Genomic DNA, 22,499 nt, shown 5'->3' with positions numbered 1-22,499 from the left:
ACTCTATGTTACTTTCTCCCCACCCCCACCCTCCTCTAGCTTATCTCTCCACGCTTCAGGCTCACTGCCTTTATTCCTGATGAAGGGCTTTTGCCCGAAACGTCGATTTCGAAGCTCCTTGGATGCCGCCTGAACTGCTGTGCTCTTCCAGCACCACTAATCCAGAAAGTGGTTTCCAGCATCTTCTGTCATTGCTTTCACCACAGCAGTGACGTGCCCTCCAGCGGGCTGTCATTCACCGCCAAGCGGGAGCCTCGCCTTGCGTCACGCTGGGGAGCGAGCGTCCGCTTTGTTTGGGTGTGCGCGGTCCGGCCGATCGGAAGCGGCGGTGGCTGTGCGCGTGCGCGGTCCGGTCGATCGGAAGCGGCGGTGGAGACAGAGGGAGGCAGAGAGACGCCTGGGCCCTGGGCCTCTGCGATCAGGGCCCGAGCTTCGAGCCGTGGGGCGCGGCTGCAGCAGCCGATCGGAACCGGGTGAGAGTGTGTTCTGGAGTTATTTAGGAAAGGGAGCAGGTGGCGTGTTGGCCTGTGGATGTGGATGTTGGAGCTGGTGTGTGAGGGATGGAGAGTGAGTGAGGTAGTGTGGGCCCCAGGGCGCCAGAAAGGCTTTGGGTTAAACCAGTCGGTAAGGTCGGGAACTCCTTTCTGGTCGATTCACGTTCGATATTAATTAAAACTGCGGGTGGTCCGATGAGGGTTGAAGTGAACTCCCCGATGTGCCTTCAGCGGTGAGGTGATCCAGGTTGAGGACCTACTGACCGGTTTTGGGAGGGTCATTGCACCCCTGTGTTACCCAGACCTTCCGCAGCACTCAGCTAGCGAGGTAACCTGCTTCACCCTGGCACTGTTCGAGCTCGTGTTATTTCACGAATTGGCACTGATACGAGGAGATATAATGCATGACACCCCCCCCCCCCCCCCCCCGAGTACTAGGACTTTCTTGAAACCGAGTTTGACACCACATACCGCAAGAACGAGGTCATTAGAGTAAATCCTGAGTTGCTGTTGTTGATTTCACGGGGAGGTTAGGAGATGGGGTCTCCCCTCGACCAGCATGAAGCAAACCTCCACCATGTAATTCAACCTTCGGGGAGCACCCTTTCAATATCCTTGAAATGTCGAACTAACCCTGCTTTATTCATTTTGATATGAAAGTCCCCCTTGGTAATATTTGAAGAGGACGGAATACTTTTCTTTAGATTAGATTACTTACAGTGTGGAAACAGGCCCTTCGGCCCAACAAGTCCACACCGACCTGCCGAAGCGTAACCCACCCAGACGCATTCTCCTACATTTACCCCTTCACCTAACACTACGGGCAATTTAGCATGGCCAATTCACCTAACTTGCACATTTTTTTGGATTGTGGGAGGAAACCGGAGCACCCGGAGGAAACCCACGCAGACACGGGGAGAATGTGCAAACTCCACACAGAGAGTCGCCTAAGGTGGGAATTGAACCCGGGTCTCTGGCGCTGTGAGGCAGCAGTGCTAGCCACCGTGCCACCCACTTTGGGCCCTGACAAAATTTTTCCCTCTGCCAGCACCAACGAATAAGGGAAACATTCACTTGTCTCATTGTTTCTAACTTCTTGCTATGTGCAAAATGGATTGTGCACTTACCTACATACAAATGACTAACATGAATTCATTTTGTGTGAACTGCTTTGGGATGCTGTTAAGAATGTAAACGATTGAGTCATCAACCTAAAGGATTTAAAAGAAAACATGTATACATAGCCAGTTTACTGTTGTGATATAAAATTAAATGGCTAGTTGTGTGGCCCAGTTATTCAGGATGTAATTAAATTCAGTGGAATGTAAACTATTAACTATAATGTACTATTTCAAACAATAAAATGACTATTAAATATCAGATTTGCAAAGTCAGGGATCTAGCTACACAATTAGTAAAATCCATGTAATTTAGAAGTATTAATACATCTATATGCTTAAGTTAAAAACAAAATGCTGGAAATACTGAGCATGCCAGGCAGCATGTGTGGAGAATGCAGCAGAGTTAATGGGGTGTGATGAATTTTATGGAGTCGAAGAATGTGAAATATGTTTAATGGGATGACTAAATTAGGAGGAAGTCACCTTTCTGCTCTTGATGTAGCAAGTTGTCATGAAGAAGGTCCTTCCTCTCCAGGAGGCTCTTTTATAGGTAAAAACAATGACTGCAGATGCTGGAAACCAGATTCTGGATTAGAGTGGTACTGGAAAAGCACAGCAGTTCGGACAGCATCCAAGGAGCAGGAAAATCAACGTTTCGGGCAAAAGCCCTTCATCAGGAATGCAAGCAGAGTGTCTGAAGGGTGGAGAGATAAATGCAGTCCATTAGTACCTGTTACGTTATCAGCAGATGAGGACTTTGACCGCTGTAAAGATTCCCCCACTGCATGATCTCACGTGTTTCCTATGCATGCCACTGGAACTTTAAGTTTGAATTGCAATCATGTGGGAATTAGCAAAACGCAGGAGAGTGAAACTATACTTCCTTTTGAGAACAGCCTGCCACAGTTTAAAATTTTGCCCTATATTTCAAAGCAATGACCTTTTTATCAGGTTCCTGATTCTTAATTTTGATGATCAGTCATCAATTTGAAATGTTAACTTTGTACATCTACAAAATATGAACTGCTACTTCAATATAAAATTGTTCAATTGTTTTGTAGGGTGAAATTAATATTTGCAATTAGTTACTTCTGCTATACTGTGTTTATTATCTATTTATACATTTCTTCAAGGATTCTGGAAGAAATCAACACAGTAATCTATTAAAGTGCAATACAGTTAAGGAAAGAATGAACCTAATTTTCAAACATGACATTGAAGAAATAAGTTCAACAGGTTAAAAGTATTCATGAAGTTTTCAGCTGCCATGCAACCTCATATTTACAATGCAAATGGGAATAGTCATATAAGCTGATATTATTTTAAAACTGAAGGCATACCAACCTACAATTGTAGTTGGCAAACTGTTGGTCTATTTGTCAGTGTTTTCTTCGCAAAGTTTGAGGCTATAATTTGAAACTATAAATGAACATTTCATAATTTAAAAATATGATTTTTAAATTATGAAATGTTCATTTATAGTTTCAAATTATAGCCTCAATAAACTTTGTGAAGAAAACACTGACGAGTAGACTAACAGTTTGCCAACTACAATTTTAGGTTGGTATGCCTTCAGTTTTAAAATAATATCAGCATATATGACTATTCCCATTTGTATTGCAAATTTCAACATTCAGTCATATTTGCCGTCACTTAATTTGCCTTTTTTGAATGTTTTGGTTTATGAATTTGGTAGGAAGGTTTAAATGTAAGCCAGTTCATTGGCAGAACCTGTTTGTTGAATAATTCTGTTGGACCTGTTAATTTAACTTTGAAAGTGAACTGGATGTTCATTTAACATCTCAGCTGAAACATGGCATTAGTGCAGAAAAAAAACTTGGTATACAATACATGGGTTGAGAGTGTAATAAAGTCAGTGGAGAAACTAGAGATCTTTTCACAAGAACAGAGCAGATTAAATGTCAATGTATTGATATGGCATTAATGTAGCAGCTTAAAAACTTAATTTTCATTTTATTGATGGTAATGTAAACCAAACCTACAGGCAACAGTGGAAGAATGTTCAACTTTTAAATTATTTCACCATGAATCTCGATTTTCTGAAGATAAAGCAGGATTTTCTTAGAAAATGTGAAATTCTTTAATCAGGAATATGTGCCTGGACGTTGCTTCTTTATTCCCTTCTAGTTTCTGGTGTTATATTGCATTTACTCCTCTAGAAGATCCATTTGCCGGAGAAAAATTGAAGCTATGATACTATTTGTGGATATGAAATCAGGAGAGGTAGAATATTTTATAGAGTAATGATTGTTATCAAGCCTTGAAGACATTTATTTAGTTTTCACCTTTAAATTATTTTGATCTTTGCCTGATTATTTGCAATCCATTTGTTCATGAAAGGGATTGCATGAGCATGAGCATATAGTGTGTTAGCTTTTATTGGTAGAGGGATTAAGTTTCGGGGCCACGAGGTCATGCTGTAGCTGTACAAACTCTGGTGCGGCTGCACTTGGAGTATTGCGTACAGTCCTGGTCATCGCATTATAGGAAGGATGTGGAAGCTTTAGAAAGGGTGCAGAGATGATTTACTAGGATGTTGCCTGGTATGGAGGGGAAGGTCTTATGAGGAAAGGCTGAGGGACTTGAGGCTGTTTTCGTTAGAGAGAAGGTTGAGACATGATTTAATTGAGACATACAAGATAATTAGAGGGTTAGATAGGGTGGACAGTGAGAGCCTTTTTCCTTGGATGGTGATGGCTAGCGCGAGGGGACATAGTTTTAAATTGAGGGGTAATAGATATAAGACAAATGTCAGAGATTGTTTCTTTACTCAGAGTTGTAGGGGTGTGGAATGCACTGCCTGCAACAGTAGTAGACTTGCCAACTTTAGGGACATTTAAATGGTCATTGGACAAACATATGGATGATAATGGAATAGTGTAGGATAGATAGGCTTCAGATTGGTTCCACAGGTCGGCGCAACATCGAGAGCCGAAGGGCCTGTACTGCGCTGTTATGTTCTACGTGGAATCTGTATATTTCAGAAAATGCTTGAGCAATAGAACTTTTAACATGAACCATTCAGAACAGACAGTAGAGTTCCTCCGATACCTTTTTAAAATTGTCATTTATGTTTTTGCAGAGAGCTAAAAATGGTTTTGGAATACACCAATACCTGTTTTTGAATCATTCTTATAGATCAGGTAATCTGTTATTAGGTTAGAAGTTATTGGTTTAGAACTACAATTTAGAATCTAATCCTGCTAGGTATGTGATATATTTATCATTGTATAGCAGGGTCCTGTAACATAATTCAGTTGCCAGTGTAATTTCAGTGCAGTACCTGTTGTGTTGGATCTGTCCACGGCATGAAGCTGGGAACAATCAGATCCAAAGTCCCAAAAAAAAGGACTGATGGAAACAGCTGAAAAAGCTACAATTTTTTCTCTTTGAATAGATGGATGAGCATAATGGCTCATTTTCACATTTCATTGCTAATCTCCCCACCTCATTCAATAACACCTTTGCTAGAGGCCCATGTTCTGTGGGTGGTCTTCCAGATTTGTCACCCACACCCTTCTACCCATGAAAATGTCAATCACAACTTGATAATATGAAAGTGTGGCCTGATCATCAATACGGTTTGGCCTCTTTCTGGTGACATCGTGACTTCACTGTTCGCTGCATCAAAACCTATTATATTTCTTGTCACAAGTATTCTACAGGTCAAAAGTTAATTTGCTTGTGAAGGGACGACTATTATACAGAAATTATTGTTTTATTATTGTTTGCCAAAGCAATTATATATCATATTCTCGTTCAATTCTTTTAGGTGGATACATAATGTGAATTAAAGAGTGAAGATAGATCTGGCTAAGTAGAAGTCTACTCTTGCAGTCAATATCATCTGTAAGAAAATAGATACTCAAGTACACGTCTCAATGGCAGAGGAAGAAAGAACCAAAGCCACGACTGTCCAGATCAGACATGGCCACTACCTTTCTGCTATTACAAAGCAGAACATGAATTTGCTTATCCGAGGGGTGGTCCTTTTTTCTATTGGTGTGTTCTTAGCACTTGTATTGAACTTGCTACAGATACAAAGAAATGTTACTCTTTTTCCCCCTGATGTGATTGCCAGCATTTTCTCTTCCGCTTGGTGGGTTCCACCATGTTGTGGTACGGCATCGGGTAAGTGATCACATTCTGTTTTGTGATATTGTATTTACAGAAATGTCTGCAGTGATGTTGCAAACAATTGAAAGTAAATCAGTTTCACTCTTAAGCAAACGTTTTACATAAGGGCATGTGTTTCATCCATCATGATTTCAATCATCCCTCCCGATCGCCAAAAACAACTAACATCATAATAGCTTTTATTTTCAAGCATTTTTGTTTCGACATGTCAGTTTGAGAGTCCGTTTTTGGAGTCTCCAGCAAAATGGTGCCAAGATGTATAAGTTTATACATAAGTTTACCTTGTAAAAGCCCTTATACATCTATAAGTTTACAAGGTAGTTTTTATTTTTATGTTCTTTTTAAAGACCTATTAATTCATTCTGGTAATATGTGAAGATGGCCAGAAAGCTGTTGTTGTTCCAAACTAGTTCATGCTATGCCCTTGTTACTGATCTCTCACTCTTCATGTAGTTGAATGATTTAGCGATGTTATTTTAAATATTTTAAATGTTGAAATTTATTGTGCAGATCTTCCTGACGCACTCTCATCTATAAACAAGTTAAATTATTTGGAAATTTGACCTATCAAGGCTGCAATAAAATCATTTTTAGAGCAATCATGATACGAATTGCAATGAAATATATTGAGAGAACAGAGCATTTGTGTGACTGAGTAACACCACAGTGCAAAGTTTGAGCTTCCCTAATATTTGAACACCTCTCAATAACCATTCTTAGTTATTGGCAGGTGGCTGAAGACATTAGAGGGGGAAAAGAACAACATTTTTCATTTCCTTGTTATGGGTACAGATTTTCCTTATCGCACATAATCTGTTTTGCTGTTGATCACATCTCCATATGGTAAATTTAATGCCAAAAGTAAAAGATGATAGTAATTGATTAAAACAAATTTTGTAATATGGATCAATTCAATAATTTATTTAAATTAGTTCCTATGCGGCTTGCTGAATGATTGAAATATTTTGAAACACCAATACATTTGCAGTTGCAGTAAAACATCTTTATTTTTCCCACATTTAGAGTCATAGAGATGTACTGCATGGAAACAAACCCTTCGGTCCAACCAGACCATGACGACCAGATATCCCAACCCCATCTAGTCCCACCTGCCAGCACCTGGCCCATATCCCTACAAACCCATCCTATTCATATACCCATCCGAATGCCTCTTAAATGTTGCAGTTGTACTAGCATTCACCACTTCCTCTGGCAGCTCATTCCATATACGTGCCACTCTCTGTGTGAAAGCGTTGCCCCTTAGGTCTCTATTATATCTTTCCCCTCTCACCCTAAACCTATGCCCTCTCGTTCTGGACTCCCCAACCCCAGGGAAAAGACTTTGTCTATTTACCCTATCCATGCCCCTCATAATTTTGTAAACCTCTGTAATGTCATCCCTCAGCCTCCGATGCTCCAGGGAAAACAGCCCCAGGCCTCTCCTTCTAGCTCAAATCCTCCAACTCTGGCAACATCCTTGTCAATCTTTTCTGAACCCTTTCAGGTTTCACAACATCTTTCCGATAGGACAGAGACCAGAATTGCACGCAATATTTCAACAGGAGCCTAACCAATGTCCTGTCCAGCCACAACATGACCTCCCAAATCCTGTACTCAATACTCTGACCAATAAAGGAAAGCATACCAAATGCCACCTTCACTATCCTATCTACCTGCGACTTCACTTTCAAGGACCTATGAACCAGCACTCCAAGGTCTCTTTGTTCAGCAACACTCCATAGGACCTTACCATTAAGTGTATCCGTCCTGCTAAGATTTGCTTTCCCAAAATGCAGCATCTCGCATTTATCTGAATTAAACTCCATCTGCCACTTCTCAGCCCATTGGTCCATCTGGTCAAGATCCTGTTGTAATCAGAAGTAACCCTCTTTGCTGTCCACTACACCTCCAACTTTGGTATCATCTGCAAACTTACTAACTGTGCCTCTTATGCTCGCATCCAAATCATTTACGTAAATGACAAAATGTAGAGGACCCAGCACCGATCGTTGTGGCACTCCACTGGTCACAGGCCTCCAGTCTGAAAACAACCCTCCACCATCACCCTCTGTCTTCTACCTTTGAGTCAGTTCTGTATCCAAATGGCTAGTTCTCTCTCTATTCTGTGAGATCTTATCTTGCTAACCAGTCTCCCATAAAGAACCTTGTCGAATGCCTTACTGAATATAGATCACATTTGCCACTCTGCCCTCATCAATCTTCTTTGTTGCTTCCTCAAAAAACTCAATCAAGTTTGTGAGACATGATTTCCCATGCACAAAGCCATGTTGACTATCCCTAATCAGTCCTTGCCTTTCCAAATCCATGTACATCCTGTCCCTCAGGATTCCCTCCAACAACTTGCCCACCACCAAGGTCAGGCTTACCAGTCTATAGTTCCCTGGCTTGTCCTTACCATCCTTCAGTGGCACCACATTAGTCAACCTCCAGTCTTCCAGCACCTCACCTGTGATATCAATGATGCAAATATCTCAGTAAGAGGCCCTGCAATCACTTTTCTAGCTTCCCACAGAGTTCTCGGGTACACCTGATCAGGTCCTGGGGATTTATCCACCTTTATGCATTTCAAGGCAACCAGCACTTCCTCCTCTGTAAAATGGACATTTTGCAAGGTATCACCATCTATTTCCCTACATTCTGTATCTTCCATATCCTTTTCCCCTTTAAATACTGATGCAAAATACTCATTTAGTATCTCCCTCATTTTCTGCGGTTCCACACAAAGGCCGCTTTGCTGATCTTTGAGGGGCCCTATTTTTTCCCTAGTTACCCTTAATGTATTTGTAAAAACCCTTTGGATTCTCCTTAATTCTATTTGCCAATGCTATCTAATGTCCCCCTTTTGCCCTTCTGATTTCCCTCTTAAGTATACTCCTACTTCCTTTATACTCTTCTAAGGATTCACTCGATCTATCCTGTCTAAACTTTATATATGCTTCCTTTTTTTTCTTAACCAAACCCTCAATTTCTTTAGTCATCCAGCATTCCCTATACCTACCAGCCTTTCCTTTCACTCTAACAGGAATATACTTTCTCTGGATTCTCGTTATCTTATTTCTGAAGGCTTCCCATTTTCCAGCCGTCCCTTTACCTGCGAACATCTGTCCCCAATCAGCTTTTGAAAGTTCTTGCCTAATACCATCAAAATTGGCCTTTCTCCAAATTATAACTTCAACTTTTAGATGTGGTCTATCCTTTTCCATCACTATTTTAAATCTAATAGGATTATGGCCACTGGCCCCAAATTACTCTCCCACTGACACCTCAGTCACCTGCCCTGCCTTATTTCCCGAGAGTAGGTCAAGTTTTGCACCTTCTCTAGTTGGTACATCCACATACTGAATCAGAAAATTGTTTTGTACACACTCAACAAATTCCTCTCCATCTAATCCCTTAACACTATGGCAGCCCCAGTCTATGTTTGGAAAGTTAAAATCCCCTACCATTATTACCCTATTATTCTTACAGATAGCTGAGATCTCCTTACAAGTTTATTTCTCAATTTCCCTCTGACTATTAGGAGGTCAATAATACAATCCCAATAAGGTGATCATCCCTTTCTTATTTCTCAGTTCCACCCAAATAACTTCTCTGGATGTATTTCCAGGAATATCCTCCCTCAGCACAGCTGTAATGCTATCCCTTATCAAAAACACCACTCTCCCTCCTCTCTTGCCTCCCTTTCTAGCATTCCTGTAGCAATTGTATCCTGGAGCATTAAGCTGCCAGTCCTGTCCATCCTTGAGCCATGTTTCTGTAATTGCTATGATATCCCAGTCCCATGTTCCTAGCCATGATCTGAGTTCATCTGCCTTCCCTGTTAGGCCCCTTGCATTGAAATAAATGCAGTTTAATTTATTAGTCCTACCTTGTCCCTGCCTACCCTGACTGTTTGACTCGCTTCTGTTCTCAACTGTACCAGTCTCAGATTGACCTCTTTCCTCACTATCTCCCTGGGTCCCACCCCCCCACCTTACTAGTTTAAATCCTCCCGAGCAGCTCCAGCAAATTTCTCTGCCAGTATATTAGCCCCCTTCCAATTTAGGTGCAATCCGTCCTCCTTGTATAGGTCACTTCTACCCCGAAAGAGATTCCAGTGATCCAAAAATGTGAATCCTTCTTCCATACACCGGCTCCTCAGCCATGCATTCATCTGCTGTATCCTCCTCTTTCTGTCCTCACTAACTCATACTGGGAGTAATCCAGATATTACTACTCTCGAGGACCTCCTTTATAAATTCCTGCCTCACTCTCTGTAATCTCCCTTCAGACTCTCAATCTTTTCCCTTCCTGTGTTATTGGTTGTGAATGATGAATGTTCTGGGCTAATTTATTATAATGAATGAATGATTTATTTATTATCACATATATCTTGAAGATGAAAAGTGTTTTGTTACCACAATCCAGCACCATTTTGATGTACAATAAGGATAAAAAGAAATCACTTAAATAAAAGTTCATCTTCTGTTCATACGAGGGCTTTAGGGCTTCTGCAAGATCTACGCAAGGTGTTGCGATCCCCAAGGAATCCCGTTCTGGGAGCACCAACGATGACGTTGATGCCCCAGGAAACCCTGGCTCAGCTGATGCTGCTACCTCATTGACACTGCCATGAATCCAGGCTCTGGGCCTACCACTGCTAGGAGTCCCTGCTCTGGGCACTGCAGTTGCCTAGAGTCCAGGCTGTGGGCCCACTGCCCCCAGGAATCTCTACTCCAGGCACCATCCCTGCCAAAAGCCCAGTCTCTGAGTCGACCTCCTCCAGGAGTCCTTGCTCCAGGCACTACTACTGCCGGGAGTCCCTGCTCTGGGCGCAGCCACTGCCTGCCAACTCCACTCCAGCCTCAAAGATGAATGAAGGAAGAAGGAAAAAAGACCAAAGTGCATAGAGAAGTGATATAGCAGGCTTGGAGCAGATGGGCTTCGTTGAGCCCGATTAGTACCTACAGTGCCGGTGCCGTCTTGGAGCATGTATTAGTTCAGTAAACGTAAATCAAAAAGGTTCCTTGGAATTTGCCCTGTGAGCATGTTACTACCATATTTTGCCATAATTAAATATAACATTTTATAACTGATTTAGTTGCATTGTGCAAGTTTGTTCAAATTATAGCTTAATGAAATTTGTAGAGCAGTGGGAATACTTGTGATTCCATGGGCGAGTTTAACTTTGAGAAAAACATGCAATTTATAATCATGTTTAAACAGATAGAAATAAATTAATTTAGGATTTTGAAAGTTGCATAACAAATTCACAATTCTGTGTAAGCTTTGAAAATGTCATCTAAGGGGAGCAATGATTTATGAATACAGTCTTGGTTTATAGAATGAAAACATCCCAAGTTCCTGATATTGGTGATGAAATGGAATGTGGTGAAGGGCTTTCACAGGAAGGAAAAAGAAAAAAAGTAAATCAATGGGGAATCTGTGTTTCCTGTGTTGATGCTATTAGAGTAATGTGGCAAATGTTTATTAGTGAATCATTAGGAAGGAAGTTGGATGTGGGGCAGGGTGTATAATCTGAAAACAAAATTACAAAAATCAGCATATAAAAGCAATTTTTGTAAAGGAAAACTACTGTTGCTTGTAATATAGGCACATTGTGTTTTCTTATAATAATTACCTATCTTGACAATCGAAGTCCTATATTTTGATGAATCCTCAAGAGCTTGTCCACTTGGCATTGTTGTTTATTTGTCTTAAGTTGTATATTACATTGTGTTAGCTGAATTTATGTCTATTGAAACAACAGTTTTTTTATTTGTTTGGATTGGTTAGGTTGTTGAACTGTAGTAACCTGAAAGTCTTGTATGCAAAAAGACGCTATTTTAGGTCATACAAATCAATGCTGTTTTTCTGTTCCTACAGCTGTGATTGGTTTGCTTTACCCATGCATTGACAGCCATCTGGGAGAGCCACACAAATTCAAGAGGGAATGGTCCAGTGTAATGCGTTGTGTTGCAGTCTTTGTTGGGATAAACCATGCTAGTGCTGTATCCTTGTCTTTGTTTTACAAACTGCGAATTATAAATATTCTTTTTCACAGTTCTCTTTGAAAAATATCCTGCAATCTTAGTCATAAAATGTGTTAGCCTATGCCTGGCAATAAACTTATCAATAAAGTTGAAAAGTGACTGTTTGGAAATTTAGGATGAATCTCTGTAGATTTATTTTTTGAAAAATTACTTCTACAAAATTGCATTTAACATTGAGATGGAGTATAGTTTCTGATAGAAGAAGCTTTCTCTGAGATGACTGATAAACTGTACAAAAATAATTTTGTATCAGATAAATAGTTTATAGAATAAAAGTCAGTATTAAATGCTGTTTTTATCCAGTAAACCTTAACAAGTCTCTCATAGAAGGTGGATTTTGCCAACAATATGCAGTTGTCCCTTACTTTGGCAGCACTTTCCATTGGATTGTGGTGGACTTTTGATAGATCTCGAAGTGGCTTTGGGCTTGGCATAGGAATTGCTTTTCTTGCCACACTGGTCACTCAACTTTTAGTCTACAATGGTGTTTACCAGTAAGTACAAAATAGAACATATCTGACTTTGAAAGTTTCTGTTTCTCTCGTAAAATTACATCTTCTGTGGCTATCAACTTGATTACTCTATAAAACTAAATTGTAGACAACTCAGTTGTTGTCAATAAAACCTATATACGGAGCATTATAGTTCAATGTTGTAATGTCCAACCAAATGATTTACAAGCCATAAGTTCACACTTTGTATCTTTAATGAAAATACATGCATGGAGCTTTATTTATAGTGAGTAAATGCAGGCCTGGTTTTTCAAAGATTGTAGAGTCTGTTTTGTTTTCTGCAATGTTCCAGACTTTTTCCTGGAATGATTGTGCCTGGGGAATGTATAGTATTGGGCCGGATCTTCCGATGAGAGGAGATTGCAACCATGGCCCTTATTTGAACAAATGGACCTTTGTGTTTCTAAGGCAAGATACTAATCAGGGTTGTCTCAGAAATACGGAGCTATACCTCCATTCTGGTCATTCGTTTCTGGTGTGGGAAGGAAAATGTCCTCTTTCCATAGTAACTGTCTTCTGAAATTCAAAGGTCCTCAGAACCATAGTGACAGCTGCTGTCAAATGGTTAAGTTCATAAGGGAAAGATATTAGGATGGCAGGTGCATGTGGTGTCCCGGTGTCAATTAAGGAGGGGATAAGTGCCAGACATATAAGGGGTAATTTCAGCTGGGCAGGGTAGGATTCCAGGTGAATAGGAGGTACGATGTCAGGGGTAGGGTGCTAAGTGGATAGGATGCCAAGGGGGTAGGATGCACAGTGGCAAATTAAGTGATGTAATGTTTAGGGTAGGTTGGGATGGATGGGAAAAGTAGAGTCTGCCAGGGAATGGGGAGAGTGGATGTTGCGTCTGGGGGGAGGTTAATTTCTGGCGAAGGCATAAGACATATTGGGTCAGGTCCAAGGGCATAGTGGGATTGGGTCAGATCAGGCATCAGGGGGCCTGGTTGGGTCTGATGGTGGTGTATAGGAGAGTCACGTCCTGAGAACTGTATTAGGTCTGGTCATGATGTTGTGGGGGGGGTTACTGAAGTGGTTTGGGAGGGATGTTTGGGTGTGTGTGAAGTAAGTATGGGGTCAGTTTAATAGTTACTCAGGCTTCACCTTACTCTAGAGTAGTGATTTTCATGATCCCTCGAGAGAAGTAATTTCTTCTTAGCTCTGTTTAAAACTTGCTATCCCTTATCCTAAAACTCTTGACTTCTCGTTCAAGATTGTCCCACATGAGAATGCATCCTCTGTATGTTTATTTTGTCAATCCCTTCAATATTTTATGTATGAATTAGATCTCTCATTCTTCTAAACTTGAGTATATAAGCCTAAACTGCTAATTCATAAAACCACCCCCTTATCTCTGGAATCAATCTTGTGAAGTCCTTTTCTTTCATGTTGTCTTGGTTTTTCTGCCATTCATCCTTAATGATCTTTTTTGGGTTCTGACACTTCTGCCAGTGAGAACTGTTTCTCCCTATCTGCTTCAGCCTGCTCATAATCTTGAGCAGCTGCATCAAATCTCCATTAAGGTGAAAACCCCAACTGTACTGGACCAGAATACCTAGGTTCAAGTCCCATCTGATTCAGAGGTGTGTAATAACATCTGTGAATGTATTGCTTAGAAAAATAGATTAAATAAAAAAAAACAAATCCCCAACTTAATTGAGGACTCTAGTGATGCTGTAGTAGTGCCCATACATCTGCACTACGAAGCCCAGGTTTGAGTTCTATCTGCTCCAGACGCATATCATAACATCCCTGGACAGGTTAATTTGAAAAAAAAATTAAGGACTTTGTTTCTTCTGAGGATATTTAATCTTTGGAATGGTCTATCTCAGAGGGCAGTGGGAGCTCAGTCATTAATAATGTTCAAAATAGGATTTGAGGATACTAATAACATCAGGGGATTCTGCAGGGAAATGTTTTTGAGGTGGATGATCAGCATGGCCTAGAATGGCAGAGGGGCTGAATGGCCTATTCCTGTGTTTACCAATTGATTTATGTAACTGACAATCCTTGTTCCTAGGGACCACTCTTATGAATTTTTTTGTACCCTCTCTAAATGTTTTCACATCTTGTGAGACTTGTCTTCAAAATTAGGTACACTACTTCATTGAAGCTGAATGAGAATTTCAGAAAGGATAACCGAAATCTCCTTGCTTTTGCACTCCATGCCCCTATTTAACTGGACTGTACTATATGCCTTAATAAGGAGTAACTGAAGCTACTTCATTTTGTATGCATCTGCTCCTTCACCCTTTTTCAAATTGAATCCTTTATTTCCATGTGCTGTCTACCAAAATGCATCACCTCACACGTCTCTGAATGAAATTTTATCTGTCACATGTCTGACCATTGCAACAGCTCGTGTACATCCTCTTTTGTTTATTGCAATATTGCCAACTTTCATGTTATCCTACATTTTAAAATCATGCCCTGCAGTCCTTAAGCCTAGGTCATAGTATGTATTATGAAAACCAGTGGTCCCTGTACTGACCCTATGGAGAAATTGCACTACATACCTTTCTCTATTATGCAAAACAATAATTATCACTACTGTTTTGACATTCATTTTTACTTTCAATTTTGCTTTCATTGTCATTGCAGCTGTTGGTAACAATTTTCAATTTAATATTCTACCATAGATAAGCTGTTAAAAATAAGAAAATGGTAGATAGGTTAAATACACAAATTTGCAGATGTCTGAAATTCTGCAGACATTTTATATCTTTAAGAGGGGAGGTGGGAGGCTGATTGCCCTTGACATCAAGGTAGCATTTCACCAAATGTGGCTTCCTTAGTAAATCTGAAGCCATCAGGAAATGGGGAAAGCACAAAGGAAGATGCTCTAAATGAAACAGCTCCAAAAGCAGGTGAGCGGCTGGGAATTCTATAGCAAATAGCTTGCCTCCTAACTCCCTACAGCATGTCCATTATCTACAAGGCAGAAATCAGATGTCTGCTGGGTTAATCTTTACTTGTCTATATGAGGGTAGCTCTAACAACATTCAAAAAACTTCATGCCATCCAGAACAAAGTAGTCTGCTCGATTAGCATGTGATCCTACACTTTCAACTTTTATTCCTTTCACTACTGAGGTGGCCAACAAGCTGCACTTCTACTTGCTATGCATTCACCCAAAGCATCTTCCAAATACATAACCTCTACCACTGAAAAGAACAAGGGCAGCAGATCCAGGGTAACATTACCATCTTCAAGTTCCCTTCTAAACCACACATCAATATAATTTGAAACCATATCACTTCCTTCATTGTCACTGGGTATATACCCTGAATCTTCTTCTGACGATCCCTGGATGTGTCTACACCATGTGGACTGCAGTGGTTCAAAAAAGTGGCTTAGCATGTTGAGGGTAATCAGAAATAGGCAACCATTCTAGGCCTTGTTAGCCTTGCCCACATTTCACAAATAACTTAAATAAAAATTTAAAGTTTGCGCCTATAATTTGTAGTGTCACTGCTGGAATTGCACCTAAACGACAAGCAAATATCTGTTTTTCATTGCCCCTCTTCTGTATTTTTAAAGACTTTTGTAAAAAAAAAAAATCCTTTTGAAAAGGTACTCTGGTTTTAAAATGCTTTCCAGATTTTTCTTTCTGTATAAGTATGTCAGGGAGAGAGGCCAGTAGGGAATTAGTGGGTTAATTTAAAGGAAATCAGCAAAAGCACATTTGACATCCCTAAGCTATCAGAGGCAATGCAACAACTTAATAAAGTGGGAATCTGTTTGCTGAGGGTCTGAACTCCCACCTCTCCATCACCTGTCTATTCACTGTATAAAATCAAGAAATTGTACAGGTTTTTTGAGAATTTATTGGAAAAATTTGACAAACACTAAATAATTCAAAATGATTGTCTGCGTACACTCAAGTCACAGGAGTGAAAAGGTTTGCTTCATCTTGAAGTGTAAACTGAAGTTGAAGTTTGCAAACCTGGTAGTCTAAGGAGTTTTATTTGCTTTTAAAACTGCAGCAATTGTTTAGCAATTAAATTCTATGTAGTGTGTATGTTTAGATGAATTTGTGTTTTGTATCAGTGATACATGCTTTTAACACAGCATAGTCTGAACTGTGCAAAGTTAGTATATATTGAGAAATACTTCCCCTTAATTCATTTGGACTGATGTCTGGTCTTTATTCATGTGTATAGGTTTGCATTAAATTCAGATTTATAATAAATAATGTTAATTCCAAACTTGCTAATAAAGAGTTAAAAGTGTACTGGAAGTTACACACATTTTTCAAAATTTTACATTAGAGATTTGAGTTAACTGGATATCTCAATATTGGGAAACGAATTATTACACCTTGTTTTGTAGATATACATCTCCGGATTTTCTTTATGTTCGGTCTTGGTTACCTTGTATATTTTTTGCTGGTGGAATAACAATGGGAAATATAGGACGCCAGTTAGCAATGGTGAGTAAATTGGCACACCTTTTTTATCAGTTGATTTGTGTTCAGTGGATGTTTACGCATAGTCTCTCCATTGTTTCGGGATTTTCTGATTAAAAGAGAATAAAATCTGGGCCTCAACCAAACTGGTTAGTTTGTATTTTTTATTCTAAGATAGCACTTTATACAAAATGGAACTAGAGAAATGCTTTCTTTATTTAATGAATCAGTTTTCTTTTATATACTTGTCAGATGCTTTCTATGTTGTGCTGAGTGTGTAAGTTTTATGCTTCCTTTTATAATTGAAGTGAAATTATAACTGCACCAACCTCTATCACAAGCAGCTAGAATAATTTATGTGGAGAGGTGATGGTGTAATCTTAGTATTGCTAGACTATTACAGTAAATCCTCTGTATCTGCAAAGTCATGAATCGTGAATTTGCCCATCCACACTAAAAATTAAGTAATAACAAGAAATAACATCTGTGGACAAAAACTCTGCATCTGCTATATTTTTAGCCATTTTAACCATTTCAAATAGCTTTGCATTTGCAAATTTCATCAATCATTAGGATTCTCAGGAATGGAACCCTTGCAAATATGGAGGACTGACTGTAATTTGGAGATTTGGGTAATGTTCTGAGGGTAGCAAATGATGGAATTTGAATGCAATAAAAAAAAGTCTGGAATTGAGATAAGGGTTGTCTCAGTGCCTTCCTCAAGTCATTAATGCAGTTGGTGAAAACAGAAAACTATACATCATTGTGGAAGAGGACATTCCATCAAACAAAGCCCAAATCCAGGGAAAGGAGGAATGTTCAGTTCTGTATTTTAGAGATTTTCTTTGTGCAGAGTCACATCTGATTTGAAAATGGAAATATGATAGAAAACTAAAGACATTTCTGCACGCTCTGATAACTTTTGTAATTGGATTAGATTAGATTACAGATTAGATTACATTACAGCGTGGAAACAGGCCCTTCAGCCCAACAAGTCCACACCGACCCGCCGAAGCGTAACCCACCCATACTCCTACATTTACCCCTTACCTAACACTACGAGCAATTTAGCATGGCCAATTCACCTGACCTGCACATCTTTGGACTATGGGAGGAATCCGGAGGAAACCCACGCAGACGCGGGGAAAACGTGCAAACTCCACACAGTCAGTCGCCTGAGGCAGGAATTGAACCCAGGTCTCTGGCGCTGTGAGGCAGCAGCGCTAACCACTGTGCCACCGTGCCGCCGTGGACTGTTTAGATGGAGATTCTTCAAATTAATTGGATAAAGCAATCTCCACAATAGACCATAAGATATAGGAGCAAAATTAAGCAATTTGGCTCATCGCGTTTGCTTTGCCATTCAATCATAGCTGATGCATTTCTCAACCCCATTCTCCTGTCTTTTCTGATAACTCTTGAATCCCTGCTAATCAAGAACGAATCTCTGTCTCAAAGACACTCTGTCTTGGCCACTGCCGCCATCTGTGGCAATGAGTTCCACAGATTCATCACCCTCTGTATGAAGAAATTCCTCCTTGTCTCAGTTCTAAAGGATAATTCTTTCAGAGGGTGTGCCCTCGGGTTCTAGTCTTTTCTACTGATGGAACCATCTTCTCTGTTCTGTTCAGGCCTCTCAGTATTCTGTAACTTTCAGTGAGATCCCCCTTAACCTTCTAAACCTCATTGACCCAGAGTTCTCAACTGCTTATATGACAAGCACTTAATTCCTGGGATCATTGTTGTAAACCTCTTCTGGATCCCTCCCAAGGCCAGTATATCCTTCCTTTGATATGAGGTCCACAACTGCTCACAATATTTCCAGATAGTCTGACCAGAGCCTTACAGTACATCCCTGCTCTTTTTCTAGCCCTCTTGTAATGAAAGCCAAAATTACATTTTCCTTTCCTAACTGCCATCTGAACTCCATATTAACCTTAAGAGAAACCTAACTAGGATTCTCTTTGTGCTTCAGATTCTCAAAGCCATCAAATTTAGAAAGTAGTCTATGCCTATTTTTCTTACCAAAGTGCATAACCTCATACTTGCACTTTGTATTCCACCTGCCACTTCTTTGCTCACTGTCCTAACCATGCCAAGTCCTTCTGCAGTCTCTTGCTTCCTGAACATCACCTGTCCCTCCACTTATCTTTGTTGTAAGTTTGCAGGTGACACAATGTCCTCACTCCTTTGTCCAGATTGTTAACAATTAATGTGAATAGTTGTCCCAACACTGACTCCTGTGGTACATTGCTATCCACCAGCTGTCATCCTGAAAAAGATGACTTTATACTCTGTTTTCTGCCAGTCAGCCAATTCTCTATCCACGCCAGTATCTTGCCCTAATACTATGCGCTCTTCTCTTGTTTAGCAGCTTCCTGTGCAGCACCTTATCAAAGGTCTTTTGGAAATCCAAATAGATAATGTCCACTGGCTCTCCTTTGTCTAACATGTTTGTTACCTCCTCGAAGACGTTTAATAGATTTGTCAGGCATGACCTGTCCTTGATGACGCTATGCTGACTCAGTCATATTTTACCGCACACTTTGCAAGTACTTCACAATCTCATCCTTAATGGACTATCCGATCTTATCGACAATCAAGGTCAGGCTAACTAGTCTGTAATTACCTGTTTTCTGTCTGCCTCCCTCCTTAGTCAGGGGGTGTTACATTAGCTGTTTTCTACTTCTTTTGTGACTCCAATGATTCCTGAAAGATCACCACCAAAACCTTAGCTATCTCCTTCAGAAAGTTGAAGTCTGGGGTGTAGTCCATTCTGTCTGGGTGATTTATCCACCATCAGACCTTTCAGCTTTCCCAACACCTTGTCCTTCGTGATAGCGATTATATGTATCCCTAATTCTTAACGCTCTCAAAGTTCTGGTATGCTGTTGGTGTCTTCTACTGTGAAGACTGATGCAAACTACTTTTTCTGTAGCATTTTTACTTTTCTCATCTAATTTTTCAGTAAGTCCAATATCCACTCCTGACTCTTGTCTTTTATATATCTAAAAAAAACTCTTGCAATTTTATTTTATATTAGTAGCTAGTGTACCTTCATTTCACCTTCTCTCCTTGCCTTTTTGCTTTTTTAGCTGTCCTCTGCTGATTTTGAAAGGCTTTTCAATCCTCTGGCTTCCCAGTAAACTTCATTCCATTGTATGCTTTTATGCTGTCTTTGACTTCCCTTGTCTGTCATGGTTGCCTCATGCTCTTAGCTTCTTCTTCCCTGGAGTGAATTTTTTGCTGTGCCTCCCAAATTACCCCCAGAAATTCCTGTTATTGCTACTCCATCTTATTTGCTGCTAGGCCCCCTCCCCCTTTCCAATTAACTCATGCCAACTCCCCCTCAGTGTCTTTGTTATTGCCTTTATTCAATTGTAATACTGTTACATCTGATTCCAGCTTCTCTCTCTCAAGCTGCAGGGTGAATTCTATCGTATTGTGAGCACTGCTCTTGGCGTACCTTTACCTTAAGCTCCATGACAAGTCAGTCTGGAACACATCACCAAATACAGAATTGCCTGTTCCCTCATGGGCTCAACCTCAAGCTGTTCCAAAAAAAGATCTTGTAGACCTTCCACATTTTTTGGGACCTGCTACCAACTTGATTTTCTCAGACGACCACCATATTGAAGTCCACCATAATTATTGTAATAATGCCTTTCCTACATGTCTTTTCTCTCTCCTGGTTTATTTTCTGCCTCACAGAAGGCCTGTATGTAATTACCCTAGCGGTACCTCAACTCTACCCATACAGATCATATGTCTTCTGACCATACGTCATTTCTTCTATTGATTTAATTTCATTCTTACAAGCAAGGCAGCCATGCCCCCTGCCTGTCTACTTGTCTTATTGATAGCATGGGTTGTAGACTTGAAGTGATAATGGAAACGTTCAGCAGGTCAGGCAGCATCTGTGGGGTAAAACAGTTAATGTTTCAGGTCAGTGATCCTTAATGTGAACCCTGCATTTCTCTACTGATGATGTCTGACCTGTTAATTGTTTCTAGCATTTTGTGCTTTTCTTTCAGGTTGCCAGCATCTTCATTATTTTGCATTTGCAATGTTTTCTTCTATTCTTTAATACTCCAGTTGAATTTATAGGTGACTTTACAAGTAAAGAAATAACACAACGTTCATAATTGATAGTCTTCAGGTTTTGTACAATTTATTTACCATGATCTCTTTGTGTTTTCTTTCTGATTACAGTATGAGTGTAAAGTTATTCCAGAGAAGCCTCATCAAGATTGATGTACTATTGTGGAAATTTGAAGATTTCATATAGACAATTGGAATTAAAGATGATATGCCAAATGAATGTAAAAAGCTGTAAATAAGGTTTTTGGTTTCAAAATTGCAGTTTTTTTCACTGCTACATGAGCTGCAATCTGTGATTGCTCGTGGTATAAAATGTCCTGTAAATCATTGTGTAGCAAATACACATGCAACATCATACAGCTACACGCAACTCTAGATTCAGTCTTATTACATGGAAAATGTTCATTTTAATCCCATGGAAATATTTTGAAACATAACTGCTGATGTGCGGTTCTAAACAAGTATGTGATTTCATTGCTCTTTTAGTTTCAATCTGGATGAGCAAAAGTTTCAGATTTTATACTTCATTTAAGATAGTCATTGAATAGAATCCTACAATTATTTAGCTAGTTCAATTTTTAAATATCTTTAAAATTTACATTTTTTAAAAAGTGTCAGCTTGCATGGGTTCATTTATAAATCTTTAAAACTTCAGATGATTAATATTTGAATGAAGTGCAAAATTAATATCTGATTTTTTTTCAAATATATTTTGTATAAAGATAATATTTCATAATATGTTGCCTGAGAAGGAATGTAACATCTGAATTTTGGCTCATCCCCATTCTTAGAATCCTAATGTAGCAATAGAAATATAGTATTTACAGATGCATGAAACTTCTGAACCAACATACGTGCAGAAATGTGTAGTACTATTGAAGCAATATACTCTGTTGATACTTCAAAACATTGTGATGTCTGTGATTAACTAGTTTAGTGGGACTTGAACATCTCCTTCAACATATTGAAGATTGATCTGCATTTTCATTTCACTTCTGTAAAATTTAAGAACGCATATTACTACATGCTTTGAGAATATAAGGTTTTCATTTGTGGTAAGGACATCTTACGTAGCAGCCAAATGTAAAATTATAAGCCTGTAAGTTAAAGAAATTTATGTACAAAATGATAATGCAAATTGTTCTTATTTTGTCAGTTTTGTGAAGTTCTTTCATGGGGCTTTTTTTTCCAAAGAAGACTTTCATTTGTAAGTGGGATAAAATCATTTAGCCTCAAGTATTTTAGACTAATTTATTATTCAATATATATACTGAATATTCCAATAAAATATATTTCAGTAAAGCTGGCTGCTCCAGTCCTGTTTTGTCACATAGTGCAACCCTTGATGCTTTTTAATGGTAGATTAGATTAGATTAGATTCCCTACAGTGTGGAAACAGGCCCTTCGGCCCAACAAGTCCACACCGACCCTCCGAAGAGCAACCCACCCAGACCTATTCCCCAACACTTAACACTATGGACAATTTAGCATGGCCAATTCACCTAACCTGCACATCTTTGGATTGTGGGAGGAAACCGGAGCACCCGGCGGAAACCCACGCAGACACGGGGAGAATGTGCAAACTCCACACAGACAGTTGCCCGAGGCAGGAATTGAACCCGGGTCCCTGGCGCTGTGAGGCAGCAGTGCTAACC

General features: G+C 39.7%; 1 protein-coding gene across 1 annotated transcript; it reads left to right on the top strand.

Moving 5' to 3' along the window:
* The first annotated feature begins 192 nt into the window (after positions 1 to 192).
* Positions 193 to 22,146, top strand: insig2 (insulin induced gene 2). Its single transcript, XM_043694003.1, has 6 exons — positions 193 to 473; positions 5,409 to 5,767; positions 11,660 to 11,784; positions 12,154 to 12,320; positions 16,668 to 16,767; positions 20,956 to 22,146. Exons 2-6 carry the CDS (start codon positions 5,518 to 5,520, stop codon positions 20,995 to 20,997), a joined length of 684 nt encoding a protein of 227 aa, XP_043549938.1. The 5' UTR covers positions 193 to 473; positions 5,409 to 5,517; the 3' UTR covers positions 20,998 to 22,146.
* Positions 22,147 to 22,499: the final 353 nt, after the last annotated feature.

Source organism: Chiloscyllium plagiosum, chromosome 7 (assembly GCF_004010195.1).
Source record: "Chiloscyllium plagiosum isolate BGI_BamShark_2017 chromosome 7, ASM401019v2, whole genome shotgun sequence".
Classification (NCBI taxonomy): Eukaryota; Metazoa; Chordata; class Chondrichthyes; order Orectolobiformes; family Hemiscylliidae; genus Chiloscyllium; species Chiloscyllium plagiosum.
Note: the sequence above shows the minus strand (reverse complement) of the source record. Positions and strands in the feature narration are given on the sequence as shown.